Below are 23969 nucleotides of genomic sequence, written 5' to 3'. Positions count from 1 at the left end.
AAGGCAACTGTTAGGTGGATTCATAACTGGCTTAGTGATCGGACCCAAAGAGTGGTCGTAAATGGCTGCACATCCAGTTGGAAGAATGTCTCAAGTGGGGTACCACAGGGCTCTGTCCTGGGCCCTGTATTGTTCAACATCTTTATCAACGATTTAGATGAAGGAATTGAGGGTACACTGATTTAATTTGCTGATGACACAAAGCAAGGAGAGATAGCTCATATAGATGAGAGAGAGTATTCAAAAAGACAAACTGGAGCAATGGGCAGCAACTAACAGAATGGTTTTTAACAGGGAAAAATGCAAAGTACTACATCTGGGCAATAAAAATGAAAAAACAATATACAGAATGGGAGGAATAGGGCTAAGCAACAGCACATGTGAAAAAGACTTGGGTATACTAATAGATCATAAACTGAACATGAGTCAACAGTGTGATGCAGCAGCAAAAAAGGCAAATGCAGTTCTGGGATGTATTAACAGAAGCACACAGTATAGATCACGTGAAGTCATTATTGCCCTCTACTCCTCTTTGGTCAGACCTCATCTGAAATACTGTGTCCAGTTTTGGGTACCACGTTTTAAAAAAGACATCAACAAACTGGAGAAAGTTCAGAGAAGAGCAACCAGAATGGTGACCGGTCTGCAAACCATGTCCTATGAGAAGCTTGCAAAAAAAAAAAAAAAAAGGAGAATGAGAGGAGACTTAATAGCTGTTGTGGTGTAGTTACCACTATGTCAGATAGGGGGCGCTGCGTGGGTGTCCCAGGACGGGTGTACAGGCACATTCAGTGTGGTAACAGGAGCAGGGTCCTAAATGACCATTATGGGTCTCAAGGTGGGTGGCCTTGGGATGCAGGCTCCAGGGTGTATTGATCAGCAGAGGTACTGCTGATCTTTCTGTTACACTGTGTCAGGGAAGCCTGTGTGTGTCTATACAACCTTTAGTGATGTCATAGTCATGTGATCACCTGTGGGTGTGGTTACAGGGCTATGTAATTGAGGTGTTTGGCACATGTGAGAGAGTGTGAGAGTGAGTCTGTCTGAGTGTGGACAGACTTCCATGTGTCCAGGTGGGACACTACAGAGAGGGGCCTGTGTGCTAAGGAAGGAGAAGCCTTCCTGGGTCTGCGGCTGCAGATAGAGCGCTGCTCTGGACATTGCCCTGAGCTGGGTATATTAGTGTATATGGGGAGGACTACACCTCCCAGCATGTGCTGAGACTCTCGGTCCGAGTCTGAAGCCACGGACGTTTATGTTCTTTTGTGCCTAAGCTAGAGGCTATTTTGGTGATATGCTGAGTTATGGTTTATGGAGCAAATAAACCTCATGAACTTTGGGAAGAACCTGCCTCATGATTGTCTCCCGCTGCACCTGAGCGAGTCACATCCCTACAATTGGTGGAGAATGCGGGCAGCGATTCCCAGAAGCACGTGTGGCAGTGCTGGCGGTTCTGAGCCAGGAGAGCAGACTGTCTGACAACCGTGAGTAATACTGACCGAGGTCAGAGAAAGTGACTGTGTTAATATTTGTGGGATACCTCTGAGGAGAAGAGGCGTCCAGGAACCTGTGTGGCCGACACAGATAACAGACAGGAGTCTGTGTTGCACTGACCAGGGTCAGTGAGAGACTGTGTCCCTGGAGGGGTCAGTGAGCAAGGTGCTGGAGGGTCAGTGTTGGGAGGAGCCCTGAAGCACGTGCTATGACCTTGGACCTGGTGAGGCGTGTGTTGGGCAGTCTCAGGTGGAGACGGATGTCCTGAAGAGCACTCGCTGAGCCCCTGGACCTGGTGAGACCGGTGTGTTGGGAAACCCTGGGAGGAGGGCTGCTCCCTGAATAGCACCCGGTGTGCGCCTGTGTGTTGGACGGTCTCAGGCGGAAACGGTACGTCCTGAACAGCACACGGACAGGACATGAGAGACTGTGCATGTGTTTTTGTTTTTTTTTTCTTTTCCTCTGCAAAACCTGAAGGTGCTTGCTGTGGCTCAGTGGGGTCACGAAGGTCTCGCAGCACAGGGTCCTGGTGTTTTTCCTTTTTTGGGATCTGCCCTGGGAGCATTGGTAGCAGACGCTGTCTGTCTACACCATCCTGCTGCAGCTTTATTGCATGTGACTAAGCGGATACAGTAGTTGTGGCTTTACACAACTATTGAGGGTGAGTACCCTGTATCATTGCTTCATAACCCATTATACCTGCACTGGTAAGGCCCTATGGGCGCGCTTTTGTGGTTTTTATCTTTGAGGGTGACAAGCGGTTTCCGGTAACCCGGCGGGGTTAAGAAGGGGACAAGCGGCTTCTGGTGGATCTGTGGGTCCACGAAGACTGCGCAGCAGGAGCTGCAGTGACACCAGCCGCTGTGTGTGTGTGAACAGCAGCCGGAGGTGCCGGTGATCAGTGACAGCAGGAGTTGTGGTGGTGCCAACAAAGACTTGTGTGGTATCGTTAAAAGACAAACTGTACTGTGTGAACTGTGGCATAAGAAGTTCTGCAGAACGGACATGGGGAAATCCCAAAAGGGGGCGGTGACCCAAAAGGGAGTGGTAACCAAAAAAGGGGTGGAGTCCCAAAAGGGGGTGGTGGTCCAGAAAGTGGCCAAGTGTGAAGAAGTGACAGCACTGGGTGACTCAGTAGGTATGTCTGGAGTACCGCAGTGTATGTGCAGGTCTTTTTCAGAATGTGGAATATCCTTTCCAGGTAGTAATGATGGGCCACAGATGTGTACAGTGATGCCGCACCGGGAAGGAGCCTTTGGTCGGCTGGACTCAGAGAGTCAGGTGACTCTGACAGGAACGCCTCTCGTTTTCTCTCTGACCGAGAAAAACGTCAGGGTTCGCTGTAAACACGGGGTCACGGTGAACTACACAGTAGACACAGTAGTGTTTGAGGGGACCAAAGGTGGTGAGTTTCAAGGTAGAGGGATACCACGGGACTTAGTCTATGCCTGGGAGAGGGGCCGGGACTTTCTTTTGTTTGATGACGTTTGGTCGGACGGTGGAGATGCTTCGACTGTGGGGCAAGCAGACACTGAAACAGTGACGGCTCCTGACATGGACAGGTCAGAGGTAGAACTGACCAGAGGAAGAAGTACATCTGCCCAACTGACGGACCTGACGTCTCGTGATAAGACAGATGGTGGGCTGGGAGATGAGACTACTGGACTAGACACATTGGTGCTGGACGGTAATTGGAGGGTTCACTCGACTGGTGTGACTGACCCAGTGGTACCCTTTGATGATATAATTAAAGAGGTAGTGGTGAGACACGTGCTGGCCAAAAGAGAACAAGATCGTGAGATACAGCTTATAAAGGAGACTGTAACAGAACATGTCGAACGGGAAAAAGTCCTAAGGCAAGCAGCTGAGCACAGAGTGGATGAGCTGGAGAAGGAAGTCTCTGAGCTCAGAGGTCACCTGTCAGCGTGTAACACCATGAACAAGACCCTGTTGGAAGATATGGTGCGCAGAGAGGCCCAAGAGAAGCATCAACAGGAGATTCTCAGGAGAGAGGATCAGCGTCGCTACCTGGCAGAGGAGCGAGATAAAGTTCTGCAAGAACTCAGTGGAGTAGTAAAAGGTCTTCTACAGGAGAAGAAGTGGATGGGCGAAGACGTACAGCGGCCTTGCCCGACTGATAGCAAGGCAGAACTGCCAAAGCCCATCTTGGAAAAGGGTCCTGAAGACTGTAAATCTCAGGAAGATGGTGAGCCAAGAGCTGCACAAGACAGTCACCCGGTCTTGGCAGATACCTTGAGGGAAGTGTCCGTGGGGAACCCAGAGCCATCTGTCCAGGATGAGAGCAAGTCCATGACCTTCAAGTGCGTGATGGAGGTTCCCGAAGACGTGCGAGAAGCGTGTGCCAGCGAAGGTGTGCATGAGACCTTTAAAAAGGCAGTAAAGGCCTATAGTGGGAGCTGGGCACCAGAAACAGACCAGTTGGTGATACTGGCAGAAACGGAAGACACAGAGAGAAGGGTGGCTGTCCTGAAGGAGATGCACCTACAATGTCTCCGCACGAAACAGATGCTCGTGGAGCGTAATAGGAAAGCCGCTCGACGTCTGGAGCTTGCAAGGGAAGCGCAAAGTCGGCTGGGCTTTGTGGAAGACATAATTCCGGTACCCAAAAATCTGGTGGGGAAAGTTGTTGGCAGACTTGGAAAGGTAATGCAGGAGATGGTGAATCGATCCAGTGTGAAGAGAGTGAGGATCCCACCTGCTGCTGAAATCCAAGTCGCTGTTGAAGATGACATGGTTCCTGTCATTGTGGTTGGTTCGGTGGAAAGCATTGGGAAGCTTCGCATGCTCCTGGAATATCGGGTAGCGTACCTGAAGGAGATTGAGCAGCTAAGACAGGATCGACTGCAGGTGAATAAGCAGATACAGAATGTCAGGTGGCGTCCCCCTCCAACCCAAGGTGTAAGGACCCGAAGGGATCCTCCAAGGAATGAAAGGACAGGTAGTCGAAGGCAAGAACGTCGAGAGTCCGCAAGTGGCCGGTCTAATCTTAGTAACATAGGCACGAGACTTGGTGGTGGACATAGCGACAGAGGGTCAGACTCAGACCAGCCAGTTGGCCCAGCTGGACATGGGACTCATGACCGTGCGAACTGGGAGAGCCAGTCAGTGAGAGAAAGGTCGCGTGATGGAGCACACTGCAGACAGGCGGAGACTAAAGCGTGTCTGGTCACACTGACGGACGTTGACGGGAAGGCCCAAGGCCGAGATACTGACCGCTGGGGGCAGGGGAGGCCTAACGTAAATATGCAGTATGACTACCGAAACAGACGGAGATGGTCCTCCCGACTGGTAGGGCAAGGTGACATGGGTGCCAGGTCTCAAGATCCCTGGGTGATGTCATGTGTTCAACCCCACAAGTTTGAACAGAGGGGGGAGGTATGTGGTGTAGTTACCACTATGTCAGCTAGGGGGCTCTGCGTGGGTGTCCCAGGACGGGTGTACAGGCACATTCAGTGTGGTAACAGGAGCAGGGTCCTAAATGACCATTATGGGTCTCAAGGTGGGTGGCCTTGGGATGCAGGCTCCAGGGTGAATTGATCAGCAGAGGTACTGCTGATCTTTCTGTTACACTGTGTCAGGGAAGCCTGTGTGTGTCTATACAACCTTTAGTGATGTCATAGTCATGTGATCACCTGTGGGTGTGGTTACAGGGCTATGTAATTGAGGTGTTTGGCACATGTGAGAGAGTGTGAGAGTGAGTCTGTCTGAGTGTGGACAGACTTCCATGTGTCCAGGTGGGACACTACAGAGAGGGGCCTGTGTGCTAAGGAAGGAGAAGCCTTCCTGGGTCTGCGGCTGCAGATAGAGCGCTGCTCTGGACATTGCCCTGAGCTGGGTATATTAGTGTATATGGGGAGGACTACACCTCCCAGCATGTGCTGAGACTCTCGGTCCGAGTCTGAAGCCACGGACGTTTATGTTCTTTTGTGCCTAAGCTAGAGGCTATTTTGGTGATATGCTGAGTTATGGTTTATGGAGCAAATAAACCTCATGAACTTTGGGAAGAACCTGCCTCATGATTGTCTCCCGCTGCACCTGAGCGAGTCACATCCCTACACTGTCTACAAATATCTCAAGGGCTGTCACATTGTAGAAGGATCATCTTTATTCTCATTTGCACAAGGAAAGACTAGAAACAATGTGATGAAACTGAATGGGAGGAGACACAGATTAGATATTAGAAAAAACTTTTTGACAGTTAGAGTGATCAATGAGCGGAACAGGCTGCCACGAGAGGTGGTGAATTCTCCTTTCATGGAAGTCTTCAAACAGAGACTGGACAGACATCTGTCTGGAATGATTTAGTGAATCCTGCTTTGAGCAGGGGGTTGGACCAGATGACCTAGGAGGTCACTTCCAACTCTACCATTCTATGATTCTAAGCTTCATGGTACACCATTACATGACCCGAGAAATCTTGCTTTCAATGGGTTTGGATATGGAGATTTTTACATCATTATGAAAATAATGTAACACAATAAAAACATTTTTGTCAAGCAAAAACATTGTACGCTTCCCTACATTTCATGACAATCAAAAACACGCATCTATTTAAAATAAATTTTAAAAAACACGTGCACACAAAACCTGCCGTGGTTAAGGTTTGCTTGTATTATCAAACTACATAGACTAGAATATGTTTGGGATTTATTTGTAAGGGTTAATGTAATGGTAAGTACATACATCTATGAGGTCAATGGACAACAGAAAACATGTATATCAAATTCTCTGAATTACCAGATGCTCATGAAAAATAGAATTAGTCTTACCAGTAATTCGGTTTCTAGGAACCTTCCACGACAGCAGTATCGAAGGATGTCTTCCCTCCCTTCTGGGGGACAAGAGACACAAAGAGGTTAAATACCCCTCCTCTTCTGACAACCACCAGTGTTTTCCGGACACACTAGCATGAATAGTTATCACCAAAGTGAAGGAATCATCCAATAAGAACATCAGATAGAGAGGGAAATTAGTGCTGTTGTGGAAGGTTCCTAGAAACAGATTTACTGGCAAGACTAATTCTATTTTCTCTAGTCACCTTCCACGACAGCAGTATCTGAGTAAGGGTCCCGTTACATTTAGCGATGCACCAGCGATCCCGACGATACGACCCGGTCAGGATTGCTGGTGCAAACAGGCAGATCTCACCAGCGACGCAGCAGCGATGCTCGACGGTCGTTCTTACCTGTCACACGGCAGCGATGAGGACGACTTTCACCTGCGTTCATGCGTCGCTAGTCGGCGCCAGCGAGGAGAAAATGGCCCTGACATTCGCACCCGATCAGCGATATCCAGCGGGGGGGGGGCGGTCGGAGGTAAGTGTTACATGTAGCGATATCGCTGTTGCGTCACAAAATCAGTGACACTTTAGCGATATCGCTAGCGATCTCGCTATGTGTAAAGCCCCCTTAATACCAACAGCTAATTTGTTAGGGAGGGACCACAGCCTGCAGAACTCATCTGCCGAATGTTAAATCCCTATTAAAATCTAGTCTGTAGTGTCTGGTAAACATATGGACAGAAGACCAGGTGGCGGCTCTGCATATCTGCTCAGTAGATGCGTCCCCTCTCTGTGCCCACGATGCTGAAATTGCACGTGTAGAATGAGCCTTCAGTGATGCAGGAGGAGATAAATTCTGTGGCAAGCATGCGAGACAGATAGCTTGTTTGATCCAATTGGCAATTGTATTTTTAGCCACCTTCTTGCCCTTATTCCTTCCTGAGGTCGATCCTCCAACCTTCAGTTTGTTGGAGATAGTAGATAACCACCCTACGAACATTGAGTGTGTGAAAGGCCTCTTTTGTATTGGAAGGATAAGGGCAGAATGAGGGTAGCACAATATCCTGACCTCTATGAAAATCCGAGACTACCTTAGGCATAAAGGAGGGTTCTAAGCGGAGTATAATGCTATCTGCAGTAACTTAAGTAGTGCTCTTGCATCGATAGATGTGTAGGAGAGCGGCAGGCCCTAACGGAAGTAATTGCTACCAGAAAGACAGTTTTAAGGGTAAGGTTTTTCAAACTGATAGATGACAAAGGTTCAAATGGGTGTCTGTTTAAGCTATTAAGCACGTGATTTACAGTGGGGAAAAAAAGTATTTAGTCAGTCAGCAATAGAGCAAGTTCCACCACTTAAAAAGATGAGAGGCGTCTGTAATTTACATCATAGGTAGACCTCAACTATGGGAGACAAACTGAGAAAAAAAAATCCAGAAAATCACATTGTCTGTTTTGTTTTCATTTTATTTGCATATTATGGTGGAAAATAAGTATTTGGTCAGAAACAAAATTTCATCTCAATACTTTGTGATATATCCTTTGTTGGCAATGACAGAGGTCAAACGTTTTCTGTAAGTCTTCACGAGGTTGCCACACACTGTTGTTGGTATGTTGGCCCATTCCTCCATGCAGATCTCCTGTAGAGCAGTGATGTTTTTGGCTTTTCGCTTGGCAACACGGACTTTCAACTCCCTCCAAAGGTTTTCTATAGGGTTGAGATCTGGAGACTGGCTAGGCCACTCCAGGACCTTGAAATGCTTCTTACGAAGCCACTCCTTCGTTGCCCTGGCGGTGTGCTTTGGATCATTGTCATGTTGAAAGACCCAGCCACGTTTCATTTTCAATGCCCTTGCTGATGGAAGGAGGTTTGCACTCAAAATCTCACGATACATGGCCCCATTCATTCTTTCCTGTACCCGGATCAGTTGTCCTGGCCCCTTTGCAGAGAAACAGCCCCAAAGCATGATGTTTCCACCACCATGCTTTACAGTAGGTATGGTGTTTGATGGATGCAACTCAGTATTCTTTTTCCTCCAAACACGACAAGTTGTGTTTCTACCAAACAGTTCCAGTTTGGTTTCATCAGACCATAGGACATTCTCCCAAAACTCCTCTGGATCATCCAAATGCTCTCTAGCAAACTTCAGACGGGCCCGGACATGTACAGGCTTAAGCAGTGGGACACGTCTGGCACTGCAGGATCTGAGTCCATGGTGGCGTAGTGTGTTACTTATGGTAGGCCTTGTTACATTGGTCCCAGCTCTCTGCAGTTCATTCACTAGGTCCCCCCGCGTGATTCTGAGATTTTTGCTCACCGTTCTTGTGATCATTCTGACCCCACGGGGTGGGATTTTGCGTGGAGCACCAGATCGAGGGAGATTATCAGTGGTCTTGTATGTCTTCCATTTTCTAATTATTGCTCCCACAGTTGATTTCTTCACTCCAAGCTGGTTGGCTATTGCAGATTCAGTCTTCCCAGCCTGGTGCAGGGCTACAATTTTGTTTCTGGTGTCCTTTGACAGCTCTTTGGTCTTCACCATAGTGGAGTTTGGAGTCAGACTGTTTGAGGGTGTGCACAGGTGTCTTTTTATACTGATAACAAGTTTAAACAGGTGCCATTACTACAGGTAATGAGTGGAGGAAAGAGGAGACTCTTAAAGAAGAAGTTACAGGTCTGTGAGAGCCAGAAATCTTGATTGCTTGTTTCTGACCAAATACTTATTTTCCACCATAATATGCAAATAAAATGAAAAAAAAACAGACAGACAATGTGATTTTCTGGATTTTTTTTTCTCAGTTTGTCTCCCATAGTTGAGGTCTACCTATGATGTAAATTACAGACGCCTCTCATCTTTTTAAGTGGTGGAACTTGCACTATTGCTGACTGACTAAATACTTTTTTTCCCCACTGTAAATCCCAAGGGGGAATACGGCTACAAAGTTTAGGCCGGATTCTAGCTGCTGAGGCTATGAAACGCTTTAGCCAGCAATGACTAGCTAAGTTCTGGTCAATGAAAGAACTAAGAACTGATACACCTAGCACCTTGGAGGTGCAAGTAAGACCTAGATCAAGCCTTTTTTGAAGAAAGTCCAAAATCTGAGCAATGTTAGGATGGAAGGGATCAGGAATGTTCGGCGAACACCAGGTTGAGAATTTCTTCCAAACCTTGCCATAAATGGTGTTGGTCACTGGCTTCCTGCTCTTCTGGAGAGTTTGTATCACTTCATCCAAAAGCCCCTTAGCTCTTAGGATTCTGGCTTTAGTAGCCAGGCCGCAAGGTTCAATCTGTGAAGGTCCGGATGTAACAGGGAACCTTGATGAAAGAGGTCGTCTTTCTGCGATAGAAAATCGCTTGGTCGAGGCACCACTCCCCCGGATGGACGTCCCTTCTGCTGAGGAAGTCTGCCTGAGCATTGGCGAACCCCTTCAGATGGACTTCTGTAATGGACAGATGTTTCTCTGCCCAGGAAAAAATTCTTGCAGCGACTGACTTCAATCTGATCTACTTCGTGCCCCCCTGGTGACGGAGGTATGCTACTGTGGTCATATTGTCGGAATAGACATATACATGATGACCTTGGACAAGGGCTGGTGCGGCTTTCAACGCTTCCTCTACCACCTTCAGTTCTCTGAGGTTTTAAGAACTGGATCTGATGTCTGGGGACCATAAACCCTGGAAGTGGGTTTTCTCTACCACAGCACCTCAACCCCTCTGACTGGTGTTTGAAGTATCTTCAGGAGAAGCTGATCGCACCTGCCCCCCGCAGGAGGTTCCGGTAGTTTAGCCACCATGCAAGGGAAGACTTCACATGACCGGGAAGAGGAACTCTCCTGGTCAGAGAATTTTGATGTTTGTCCCAAGGCGAGAGAACAGGAGTCTGGAGTACTCGTGTAAGGGCTTGGACCCAGGGCACTGTCTAGATGCATGATGTCAGCGATCCCGGGATGGACATTGAGTCCCTCAGGGTGGGAGCCCTCTGGTCTCTGAACTTTGAGATCCTCTGATAAAGATTGAGTTGACGATCTCTGGGCAAGGAGGATGCTATTTTATGAATCCAGGAGCATTCTTCCTTGGTGAAGAATGAAGATCTAACTTCTCCAGATTTAGGATCCAGCCCAGGGATTTCAGAATTTCCAAAGTCTTTTGCCACATCTAGATTTAGACGGGAAATAGACGGTGTTACGATGAGGAAGTCGTCTAAATATGGAATAATGCAAATCCCCCCCGATGATGAATGAAGATTACTGCTTGTCATAATCTTGGTGAATACCCGTGGTGCTGAAGAAATGTCAAATGGGAGGACATTGAATTGGTAATGGCTGACCCGGTGACCATGGGAAACTGCAAATCTGAGGAACTTCCAATGATCTGGGTGGATTGGCACATGGTAATATGCATCCTTCAGACCTATTGTAGATATTACTCAACTCTGTCCAATGAGTGGGATTGCCGATTTGATCGATTCCATCTTGAATCGTCTGTATGTGATCACTTGATTCAGGGGTTTCAGATTGATGATAATTCTGTGCTTCCCTGAGGGCTTCTTGACTAGGAAGAGGCGAGAATAGTGGCCCCTGCCTACTCAAGAGATCACCTTTGCTTGAAGCAGACCTTGAAGACCTAACAGTAAGGAGTCTTGAAGGTGCAGATTTTGTAGTGAGGTAATTCTCAGGCATTGAGGGGGAAAACTCTCGAACTCTAGTTTGAATCCGTCCCAAATGGCACGGAGGACCCACTGGTTCAAGGAGATGGCCTGCCACCTAGTGAGGAAGCCCGAGTCGACCCCGGACAGGGAAGCAGTCATTGCTTGTCAGGAGCTTGCTGGTCATGGGGACAAGGATATTTTTGCCCTTACCACCTTTTGGATAGCTCCAATGGCCTGATTTGCCTTTCCTTTTATATTCCCTCTGGGAAGACTGATCTCAGTAGGAACGAAAAAAAATGTTTTTTAGGGTTTTTCTGTTCAGGGAGCGCTTTCTTTTTGTCCGTAGCTTTCTCCAAAGATCTCATCAAGAGCTGGACTGAAAATATAGTGACCCTGAAAGGGAATGGTGCAAAGCTTAGCCTTAAGGCCCCGTCACACATAAAGATGCACCAGCAATCCTGACAACGATATGACCTTGTCAGGATCGCTGGTGCATCTCTACATGATCGCTGCAGCTTCACCAGCGATCAGCACCAGTCTCTAAGGTAAATATCGGGTTACTAAGCGGCGCGCGTCACTTAGTTACCCGATATGTACCTTAGAAACCTGCATGCTCGTGCCGGGAGCTGCCAGCACGCAGGTTTCTAAGGTACACATCGGGTAACTAAGTGATGCACGCCGCTTAGTAACCCAATATTTACCTTAGAGACCAGCTCCCAGCGCCTGCTTAGAGCGCTGGGAGCCTCACTGATCGTTGGCTCCCGCTGCCACACGCAACGATGCGCGCTGGCCAGCGGGAGAGCAACGATGAAAAAATGGCCCAGGACGATGCTGCACGATCAGCGATACCCGGCCGGGGGGGGCGGTCGCTGATCCCCGTCACACACAGCGATCTCTCACTAGCGAGATCGGTGTGTGACGGGGCCTTTAGAGGATCATCACTCCATTTCAGCCACAGAGCCCTCCTAGCTGAGGTGTAGAGGACTGCGGACTTAGCTGCTACACGGTGTTACCGCGCTGTGCCCTGCTGGGAACTGCCTAGGATCGATGATGTAAGAGCACCGATCCTAGGCAGGTGCCTAGGAAAGGCCTAGCATGGCCAGCAGCTGCTGATTGGCGCTATTGATGTAATCGTCTATCACGCCAAGTACAGGGCACAGCCGCAGTGTGACCGTGCTGGTGACCTGCCTAGGATTGGAGCTGTGAGCTCTGATCCTAGGCTGGTGCCTAGCAACACCAGCGTCACCAGGGTCAGCTTTGATTGATGGGATCGATGTGACCGCTCTGTGACCTGTCTGTGACCGCACTGGAGGTCCTCACACTAGCTGAAGATGCTTGCAGAGCTGTCACACTGCTAGATCTCCTGCTGTACTGGGCCTTGTGATGCCACAGAAGCCTGTGACACCACAATCCCTGCTGAAAACAGAAGAGAGAAGAGACTACAACTGTAAGTGTTTTGATCCCTACCCGATCTCTCTTCATCAACCCCAATCCCCATCACCCCCCTCCCCCCTTTTTTACCCCAATCCCCCATCACCCCCTTTTTACCCCCTCCGTGCGCACATTTAGCAGCCGCCAAACTTTGATAAGTGAAACAGTTCACTCATCAGAGCTCATGCCTGTTGTTTTACACTTCTTTTCACAGACATTTTTCTCTCCCTGGTTCTTTTTTTCTTTTAGCTTTTTCTTTTCAGATAAGTTTGCACCAAGCACTATCCCTCCCACATACACAAACAGTTAAAAATAAAGTACTTGACACAAGCACCATATTTCGTTAAAAAAATCCCAATAGTGATATTCAGTGGAGGAGGCATATGCTTTCCTTGCCTCCGACATGGGATAGCGAGGGAAAGTATCCCACATTTCTTTATTTCTCGGATTCTTCATCCTCATCTCCTCCTCATCTTCCTCCTTGGGTTCTGCTGAACCACCGGCCTCACAGAAATAGATTTTTTCAAAGTCTTTTTCTCTGAGGATTTTGTTAACCTCATGGTGGGCCAAACTAATTTATATGCTCATCAATTTTTGGAACAAAACCCCAGTTCATCATTTTCTAACTGGTCTCCTGTAGACGCAGTTGAAATCATGCACTATTGGGGCCTGGTCCTTCACATGGGGATCCTGAAGAAGCCATAACTTTGGCAATATTGGAGTGTTGATATTTTATACAACACTCCAGTGTTCCGAATGGTCATGGACCAGACGCATTTGGAGGCCATCCACAAATTCCTGCATTATACCGATAATGAACAGTGTCCCTCACGAGATGACCTCAACTTTGACCGTCTGCTCAACGTTCGGCCGGTCATAGAACACTTCAACAAAAAGTTTGCTGAAGTGTACGTGCCCCAAAGGGACATCTGCCTGGATGAGTCCTTAGTTCATTTTAAGGGAAGTTTATGAAGGAAAGGACATCAGGATTGAACCTCCTGAATGTCCTCCTGTCCTGGGAGTGAGTGGGAAAATTGTGTGGGATTTGGTGCACCCACTGCTGGATAAAGGTTATCACCGCAACATGGATAACTTTTATACCAGCATCCCACTCTTCAAATCACTCTCTGCGCAAGGTACCGCAGACTGCGGTATTGTCCGCAAAAATCAGAGAGGCCTCCCGAAAACGCTACTTGGGCAGATGCTCAGAAGGGGTGACAGCAGAGCCCAATGTAGCAACCAACTGCTGGTGGTCAAGTACAAGAGGGATGTACTTCTCTTGACCACCATACATGGTGATGGCAGCGCCCTAAGCACTGCTCAAGGTATCTCTACACAGGTCTGCAAACCGGACTGTGTACTGGGGTACAACAAAAACATAGGGGGCATTGATCTCTTTGATCAACTCCTCCAACCGTAGTGCTTTGAGAAAGGCCAAAGTGTGGTACAAAGAGCTGGCCATGCACATGGTACAAATGGCAATGCTCAACACTTTCCTGCTGTTACGATGTGCAGGCTACACTGTTACGGCGTACCGTCAGTTCCAGAAGGTAGTGGTTAAGGCCCTGATATTTGGCACTCAGGAAGGAACAGGCCCCAGTACTTCTGGAACTGAAGGTGCTCGTATCGTACCAGGTCAGCATTTCCCAGGGGTGGTCCCGCAATCTGGAAAAAGAGGTAAGTCGCAAAAAAGGTGCCGAGTGTGTTACAAAAGGGGAATAATACGCAAGGACACCATTTATCAATGCGACACCTTCCCCGAAAAGCCTGGCCTGTGTATGAAAGATTGCTTCAAACTGTACCACACCTCTATGCACTACTAATTTACTTAAATTTACACAACAGGTAGGTTAGTTCCAAAAAGGGGGCACATCTAGACAAGTTCCTTGGGGGTCTAATTTCCAAAATGATGTCCCTTGTGGGGTTTTCTTTTCACTGATTAGGCACATCAGGGGGCTCTGTAAACGGAACAGGATGCCCGCAGACCATTCCATCAAAGTCTACATACCAAAATGTCACTACTTCCCTTCTGAGCCCTGACGTGTGCTCAAACAGTATTTTTTCCCACGTATGGGGTATCAGCATACTCAGGACAAATTGAACAACTTTTGGGGTCCAATTTCTCCTGTTACCCTTGGGAAAATTAAAAATTGGGGACTAAAAGATCATTTTTGTGGGAAAAAAAATTGGATTTTTTATTTTCACGGCTGGGCGTTATAAACTTTAGTGAAACACTTGGGGCTTAAAAGTGCTCACCACAAATCTAGATAAGTTCCTTTTGGACCTAGTTTCCAAAATGGGGTCACTTGTGGGGGATTTCTACTGTTTAGGCACATCAGGGGCTCTCCAAACGCGTCATGGTGTCTGAGCTCAATTCCAGCCAATTTTGGTTTGAAAAAGTCAAACGGCTCTCCTTCCCTTCTGAGCTCTGCCGTGTATTTTCCCCCCACGTATGGGGTACCGGCGTACGCAGAAGAAATTGCACAACAACTTTATCCATCCATTTTCTCCTTTTACCCTTGTGAAAATAAAAAAAATTGTTGCTAAAACATAATTTTTGTGACTAAAAGTGAAATGTTCATTTTTTACTTCCACGTTCCTTCTGCTCCTGTGAAACACCTGAAGGGTTAATAAACTTCTTGAATGTGGTTTTGATCAGCTTGAGGGGTGCAGTATTTAGAATGTTGTCAATTTTGGGTATTTTCTGCCATATAGACCCCTCAAACTGACTTCAAATGTGATGTGGTCCCTAAAAAAGTGGTTTTGTGAATTTTGTTGCAAAAATAAGAAATCGCTGGTCAACTTTTAACCCTTATAACTTCCTAACAAAAAAAAAAATTTGATTCCAAAATTGTGCTGATGTAAAGTAGACATGTGGGAAATATGTATTCCTCTTTTTGTGTGACATATTTCTCTATTTTAAGGGCATAAAAATTAAGTTTGAAAATTGCAAAATTTTCCAAATTTTTGCCTAATTTCAGTTTTTTTACACAAATAAACTCAAGTTATATTGAAGAAATTTTACCACTAACGTGAAGTACAATATGTCACGAAAAACCAATCTCAGAATCGCCAAGATCCGCTAAAGCATTCCAGAGTTATAACCTCATAAAGGGACAGAGGTCAGAATTGTAAAAATTGGACCGGTTATTAACGTGCAAACCACCCTCGGGGGTAAAGGTGTTAATGAAGGTTTTGTGTTTTGATGCTGTCCAACAGGGATGGCTGTTCAGAATTCAACACATCATCAGTGCAGGGCTGGCAAAGCTTCTTATATGCTGAGGGAAGCTTGGAAGCACATATACCACACTTGCGGCTGGGCACTTTATCCTTCTTAGGGGCAGGGAAACTGTCTCCCTAAAGAGAGAGAGAAAGGTGGACTAAGTCTCCCATTAGAACATGCCCAGATAACAAGGGACCTTCATCCACTACTTACAGTAGGAGGGTGGACGCTGGGCTCTGCAGAAGCAGAAAGGGAGGTTTTGTCGCCGTTCATGGTCAGTCCGTCAGTGGTCACACAGACACAGACAATGGGCCTTACCTGGAGGTATCCCCCGAGAAGGATTAAATAACTGAGGTCCCAGCATTTCGCCCCAACATGCCAGCAGATCCAGAGCCATCTCAACATATGCCGGGAGCTTGTGCTTTCCACCATGGAATGCAAAGGAAGTGAACCGGAAGTTTGGCCTGACGTCACTTCTGGTACGCGCGGCATCCTGATATATCATCATCCGGATGTAGCATCATACCAACCAGCGGCAGACACCGTGTTGGATACGGGCACATATGCCACCACCAGTTACTCTCAATACCTTGATCTACTATTGCAAGGATACATGACCATTATACTATTACAGATATCCTTATATTTTCAACCCGACAGATCCGGACATCATTTGTACATTTCCCTCTTTTGGCACAGGGCCACCATTTCCGGCTCATGCCGGACGCCTTACTCTTTATCCTGCACATGATGCTAATAACTAAGCATTCTATACTACAACTCCCTTCTCAAGACTGGTTATTCTCACTGACCTGTCCCAACCAGGTCGGAATACAGATGAAGGTCCATTGATGACCGAAACGTTTTATTTTGGACTGCATTAAAAGCTTTACAACGGATTATTCATGAGTTGAGTGCCAAATTTTGTTTAGCTACTCTATTGGTTTGGGAACCTATTTGAGCACCAACACAGCTGTGCCACGATATACTTCTTATTACAGTGGTCAAACAGAGACACAGACAATGGGCCTTACCTGGAGGCATCCCCAGACCAGGATTAAATAACCGAGGTCCCAGCATTTCACACTTGTGCTCCTCCTCCCCGGGTCGACAGGGGAACCCCAAAGGGAACGCCCCAACATGCTAGCAGATCCAGAGCCATCCCAACACAGGCCGGGACCGTGTGCGTTCCAACATGGAACGCACAGGAAGTGAACTGGAAGTTTGGCCTGACGTCACTTCCGGTACGCATGGCATCTGGATTCTGCCGGCATAAGGAGAGGATGATGCCGGGGAGCTGCAAGAGCACCCCGGCTGCACATCACCGCCCCGCTTTACCCCCCTGAGGAGGCACAGGAGGGGTGGGAAAAGGTCCCGAATCACATGAAGAATATGGAGACGGGAACAGCATATGGAGGAGAGCGTGCAGAGCCCCCCGACGTCAGGTGCCCAGCAGTAAGTAGTCCTGGGTGCCCCAGATCGCTGACGATGGCAGCACCATCAGGAAACCTATTCATGCCCCATAGGGGACAGGAAAAACACTGGTGGTTGTAGGAAGGGGAGGGGTATTTAACCTGTTTCCTGTCCCCCATTAGGGCGTGGAAACATCCTCCGATACTGCTGTCGTGGAAGGTGACTAGAGAAAAAAAGATTATAAAAAACTATATATGATAAAATACATAAATCAGAAAGAAACTGGAGTTTCTCTTGCTGGTTTTGATGAGGAGGCATGGCGGAATCAGACGCTACTGATTCATGAGAAGTTGCACTCCTCTTCATGAAATAGGAGTGTCTGACGAGTACGCCAAGCCAGAAATGACACCAGTTCTTATGGAAATAATTTATGGACTTGCATGCGCTGCTTGACAAAATACAGAATCCCACTTACTCATCATGAATTAGAGGAGATGTGACATCTCGCCCCTGCCGAGCGCAAACGCCACTCATTTTGGCAAAGCTAGAAGAAACTGGCATGAAAACACAAAAAGGCGCAATATTTTTGAGCAATTCAGAGTGTCGACAAAATTTTGCAACTTTTCAATGCAATTTCCGGACTTGTTTTGTGATGTCCTACAGTTCTGAATATCAGACTTTCTGGTCTATCAAATAACTGTGGTAGAATATTGGGAAGTCTAACTTTTTAAATCCTCATTTTAAAAAGGCTGGTGTCTCATTTTATTTTGTAGAAATATCACATAGCAAAAAGTTACACCTCATTTTATAAATGGCGTGTACCAAGCTTTACCAAGTCACAAAAATGCAACAAAATCTTAGATCTTAAAATGTGACATTCTGGAACAGCAATTTGGCACAGGTACATCCCACAGTTCTTGTTGGCTATAAGGTATGGATGAAAAGTGGCTGAACTGTTATGGGGCCCTGGGATCAGGATAAATGGTTCCTGTAGATAGGTCACTGTGTAGTCTTCATTAGAAGGATCTGGAGATGTTATCTTTTGGTCACTGCACTGTCTTCACATTGTGTGCTGTTCACGTCCTTGGCAAGTTCTCTATCATCTTCAGATTCCAACTCTACATGGAAATCTAAGTTGTCTTCTGCCTCGCAATCATCATTTTCATTAGGTGTAGATATGTCTGTCTGCTGATCTTTTGCTCTGGAATAAAAATAAAAGAAAATGTTTACTTAGTCTATACTAACTGTAATGCTATTCAATAAAATAGTCCGGTTCAACTAAACACCTGTAGGCACCCCAGAAATCTTGACATGGCACTCACTCAATAATAACCAATTTGGTAGATAGATAGTGGTTGTGCACGTCATTAGCACTGATAGTAAGTGGAAATAGTGTTATATTCCTTATTTTTGCAGTAATACTTAATGACCTATAAAAACGTTTCATTGGGTCCACGATGACATTCTGCTACTGTATTATGTAGCTCATTAGTAATTGTGCGGAGAACTAAGTTACCCGGGGCTCCATTCGTCTAGTAGAGAACAAGCTTTTATTTCTATTTAGGCCAAACCCACTGGCAGCATAACAAACATGAGGGTGGCACTCTGGCTGCCGAGTTGGAACACAACTTGACGTTAATGTTTTCCTAATTCTACCTGTCTATATTTTAAAATAACATTGAAATCTTGCAGGTTTTATTCTGGTCACAGAAACTGGCAGTAGGCCAACACGTTTGTTGAGATGACTTGTCAGCAGTTGCCTTATCACAGGCAGGATTACCATGTAAGGTATCACAGTAGGTGGTGGACACCGTTCACATCCTCCCCCCTCCCTATTTAAGGGCCGCTGCCCAGTCACAGAGCATGCTCACTACACTTTTAGAACGAGTGATCACTAGGCACCAGTTATTATCCAAGGTCCATTCAATCAGACAGAAGAATATGTTATACTATATGGGTTACAAAAAGTAAAAAAATACAAGCAATAAATTCATTGTAAAGGGGTTTTACTATTTTACATAAAATTTGTCATCATTTTGAGATTACAGGGTCTAATTTTGGGACACGCACTAATCTTGAGAAAGAAGGGTCCTCTTAACTTTTTCCTCCATGGCAAGGCTCCTAGACTTGAAGAATAATGCTCTCTGCATAGCTGATGGCTGGAGCACTGAAGTGCAGGGGAAAAACAATGAAAGTGTTTCCAAAACAGTGGGATTCCAGAGATCATCAAGTGATGGGAATACGTCTTCAAGTGGCTTTCCGTGAAATTGGCTCCAGCATGTGTCTGAGACAAGAAAGTTACTGGAGACAGGAACTTGTGTAAGCGATTTGTGAACTGTATTGCCCACTTTATAGGAAGCGTAAACTAAATACATAAGGGAAGTACTTCCCCAGGAGCAAGCATTCCTCTGGGAACCTTTATTCTGTACATGCCATGACATTCTACGCAGCAGCTACTCATATTTCACCTGGAAAAACTTGACCAGAAAATAAATGGCCGTCCATGTAATGCATTTATGGGCTGGGTCCGGCAGGGCGGAAGTCAAGCTTGAAGGACAGTTCTGGTCTTCATGAGACAACTCCAACCCCATGGACTAAGACATTCAAGAACAGTCATGCACCTCAGGTCACTTAATGAAAATTTTTAAGAAATAAGGCTCTTGAAATGAAATATATGCTAGAACTTATTCTAAACCTGAGCAGGAACAGACAAGAAGGAGGCTTTATTCTAGGTTCAATGGAATAAAATACCCATAAAAGCCTTCTTTTCAAACTGCCATTGTCCTCCTGACTATAATGTTTGCACAGTCCAATACGCTTGATTGCCAGGGAAATCATTGCGGTACGTTGTGCCATACATCTATGTACAACCGTGGATACAGGAGCCGGGCCAAGTAAGACAACAGCACACAATGCAGGATAGGTTACTTAGACATGAAAATTATGCACCGTCACTATAGTAGAATTTGGCCTTATCTTTGTGTCTCTTTTGTATAGCTGTTCAGTTCTGATTTTTACTTGATTTTTTTAAATTGCTCGATAAATCATGAGAGAATAAGCCACACCGCGTGGGCACAATATCTACAATACAGTATTTCCTGCATGCTCCTGAAAACTTGGCCATACTTAAAAAGCAGTGAACAAGAAGTGACTGAGTACTGTGTAGTAATGATACTCGCCGTACTTCCCTCTTATCCCACAATCACCAGCAGCACTTCTCACCGTTATACATTAGCGGGTCCAAGAAAGTCAGTTGCTGTATATAGCCAGCATCCTCTCCATAACTTGCAATACTCATTTTTGTAGTAGGGTGATGTTCCAATGCACACAGACAGCTATACCACCCTTCATCTGTGTAATAGGAGTGAAGAGAAGCTGCAGAAAAAGGTACCTCCCTTACAGTACTATGGGCCGCTGCACGAATCCGCTTCCTGCTGATGTCAGCGTAATACCAAATGGGAGTAAACATGCTCAGTAGTGGCTAAAGCCATTCACATGGTTACATGAGATTTACATTTAGTCACTCTGATCTGGCACAATAGTTAATACAAGTAGGAGAGGAGAGCTGCTGCAGAAGAGACATTCATACAGGCCACAGTGACAATAACGTTAGTCTACCCTTAAATCAGGATAAAAAGGTGCTAAAAATTGGCAACCCCATAAAAAAAAGACAAGATCCGTAGCAGGAAGACTGTTCCAGGGTAAAATGCATTCTGAATTCATTGCCATTTTGAATTTCAACATCATACTACATTTTACATTGGAGAAGTGACTGACAGCTCTGTTGTCGAAGATGCAATGAATGTTGAGAGGGTTAGTCCTTTCAGTTTTTCAATAACGTATTAAAGAATTATTTGCAGTAAACCTACTATAAGTATTAGGTGCTTTCTCACTGTGTTTAGGCACCTGTTTGGTGGCCCAGTCAGGCTTACATCTGAACCTCAACCCCTGGCAAAATGGGATTCGGAGGTGTAAGCCGAAGGGGTCATGGAGTAAAATGTTAACAGCAAAGTGAACATTCGCTCCGCCGGCATCACTATAGTGTATGGCCCATACGCCCAAATCCCGTTTTGTTGGGAGTTTGGACATATGCCCCGACAGGGCCACCGAGTGTGTAACCAAACGTAATGGTTTGTCCTGATGAAGAGGTCTGGCGTGACCTTGAAACGTGTTGACTTGTAAACCTGTTCTAATAAACAATTTGATTATAAGGATTCTATCTCACCAGCGCATGAGTGATACCTCCCGTCGTTCTCCTTCTACCTGTGGTCATCCTCTCGACCGGTATCTGTGCAGCAGCTGTTACATGCCGTTCATGTGTTGCCATTAAGCAACTCAGCAAGGTGAGTGTCTCTCACTTTTTCCCTACTCCGTATTGTCATTGCATAAGACTATTGTGCTTTTTTCTTCCCAGTTATATTCCTGTTAAACGTAATGTGAAAGCACCATAAGGCAACAAGTCAACGTCACGGTTTACATGAAGAAGGATCAGAGTCAAAGAATGGGACAGTCAGACCATACTTCCATCTCTAGGTTGTCCAGATATAAGAATGCCATCAGCACTAAAAGTCATTGCAATCTATCGGTATCTTCTACTTACAACACAACAAGGTCCTCTTTCTTTCCACACTTGGCACAAAGTTCCAGCTGAAGAGCGCATGGCTTGCAGATAATATGATAAGCTTCCTTCACTGTCTTCTGCAGGCATTTCACACTGAAAATGCACAAAAAAACACCAATTTAAAAATCACAATGTATAACAGAAATATTATAGAACACAAAACGCTCGGGTGTTGCTACTTACAGTTAATCAGTTTCTGGAGTTTGGAGATTAAAAAGTAATTATTTGATTACTGATTCTGTACTAGAAAATACTCTTTAGCAGACGTGAACACAGGCAGAAGAGGGCCTCTGTGTTAGAACAATATATGGGCCCTTTGCAGTCCAAAAGTTTATTATCATGCAAAATTCAACCTGCTTTGGAGGTGGATGTGGGTCCCTTTATTTTTGGGCCCAATGCGGCTGTAAGACTGACTAACATGCTAATCAAACAACAAATAGAGTTTCTATAATATTACAAAAGGATCTATATAAGAGAAAAACACATGGCAGATGTAATTTAATGTTGATAAATGTACAGTAAAGCACAATAAACGGAAGTATACGCGAGACTACAGAACAGGAGACGGACTTAGGTATTCTGGTTACAAGTAAGCTGAGCAGCAGTACTCAATGTCAAGCAGCAGCCGCAAAAGCAAACAAGATTTTAGGGTGTATAGAAGAAGGAATAAAATTTGGTGATCCAAATGTATTATTACCTCTCTCTATAAATCACTGGTGAGGTTACATCTAGAATATGGGATCCAGTTTGGGGCTCCACATTTTAAAAAGGATATTCAGAAACTAGTCAGTCCAAAGGTGGGCAACTAGATTATTATATGGGATGGAAGGCCACTCATATAATGAGAAGTTGGAAAAGTTGGGCTTGTTTAGCTTAGAAAAAAAAAAAAAAAAAAGACGCCTCAGAGATCTCATTTATATGTATAAATATGTGGTCAATACAAAAGACTGTCACATGACTTATTCCTTCCAAACACCATACTTAGGACCAGGGGGCACTCATTACGGATGGAGGAAAGGCAAATCTGGCAGCTACATAGGAAAGGGTTCTTTACAGTAAGGGCAGTCAGACTGTGGAATGCCCTACTGCAAAAATTATGAAAGGAGTACTCGGGAGATTAATAAAAAAAAAAAATGTACTTCCCCTATCCTCAAACTATAAAGATGAGATGACCTGTGCACTTCTGTTATCTTTAGAACCCTTGTAATTCAGTGTGGACTTATCCTGGCATTTAGTAACAGCAGCCAGTCCCTGATAATGTCTTCTTCACTGCAGGGCTACTATCAGGAAGCTGGCAACGCTCCCACCACCTCACCTCAGAATGCAGACAAGGAAACATTATCAGGAGGCTGGTGTGACAGGAGCTGCTCTTCACTGCTTCCCCCTCCATCTGGGAAGTTAAATAAGTGTTCAGCTCAATGTTGTTACTATTATTATTATTATTATTATTATTTATTGTTATAGCGCCATTTATTCCATGGCGCTTTACATGTGAGGGGGTATACATAAAAACAAGTACAATAATCTTAAACAATACAAGTCATAACTGGTACAGGAGGAGAGAGGACCCTGCCCGCGAGGGCTCACAATCTTCAAGGGATGGGTGATAATACAGTAGGCGAGGGTAGAGCTGGTCGTGCAGCGGTTTGGTCGATCGGTGGTTACTGCAGGTTGTAGGCTTGTCGGAAGAGGTGGGTCTTCAGGCTCTTTTTGAAGGTTTCGATGGTAGGTGAGAGTCTGATATGTTGTGGTAGAGAGTTCCAGAGTAGGGGTGATGCGCGAGAGAAATCTTGTATGCGATTGTGGGAAGAGGAGATAAGAGGGGAGTAGAGAAGGAGATCTTGTGAGGATCGGAGGTTGCGTGCAGGAAAGTACCGGGAGACGAGGTCACAGATGTATGGAGGAGACAAGTTGTGGATGGCTTTGTATGTCATGGTTAGGGTTTTGTAATGGAGTCTCTGGGCAATTGGGAGCCAGTGAAGGGATTGACAGAGGGGAGAAGCTGGGGAATAGCGGGGGGACAGGTGGATTAGTCGGGCAGCAGAGTTTAGAATAGATTGGAGGGGTGCGAGAGTGTTTGAGGGGAGGCCGCAGAGCATGAGGTTGCAGTAGTCAAGGCGAGAGATGATGAGGGCATGGACTAGGGTTTTTGCAGATTCTTGGGTGAGGAATGAACGGATGCGTGAAATATTTTTGAGTTGAAGTCGGCAGGAAGTGGAAAGGGTTTGAATATGTGGTTTGAAGGAGAGATCAGCATCAAGGATTACTCCGAGGCAGCGAGCTTGTGGGACTGGGGAGAGTGGGCAGTCATTTACTGTAATTGATAGGTTCGTAGGGGG

General features: G+C 46.0%; 1 protein-coding gene across 2 annotated transcripts in view; it reads right to left on the bottom strand.

Moving 5' to 3' along the window:
- Window positions 1–17744: 17744 nt before the first annotated feature.
- CUNH9orf85 (chromosome unknown C9orf85 homolog) overlaps window positions 17745–23969 on the bottom strand; it is a 41582-nt gene continuing 35357 nt past the window's right edge. The window contains exons 3-5 of one of the 2 annotated variants that reach the window (XR_012220017.1): window positions 21610–21723; window positions 21235–21431; window positions 18072–18210 (exon numbers count right to left, since the gene is read on the bottom strand). Coding sequence is in view for 1 of the 2 variants with exons in the window: in XM_073543733.1 (XP_073399834.1) it covers window positions 18045–18210; window positions 21610–21723 (280 nt within the window). In the remaining variant the exon portion in view is untranslated. Of the gene's footprint in view, window positions 18211–21234; window positions 21432–21609; window positions 21724–23969 lie in introns of both variants that reach the window. The other variant, XM_073543733.1, reaches the window with a different exon arrangement.

This window comes from Dendrobates tinctorius, unplaced genomic scaffold (genome assembly GCF_039654945.1).
Source record: "Dendrobates tinctorius isolate UK_male_01 unplaced genomic scaffold, ASM3965494v1 ptg000134l, whole genome shotgun sequence".
Classification (NCBI taxonomy): Eukaryota; Metazoa; Chordata; class Amphibia; order Anura; family Dendrobatidae; genus Dendrobates; species Dendrobates tinctorius.
This window is presented reverse-complemented; position numbering and strand designations above follow the sequence as displayed.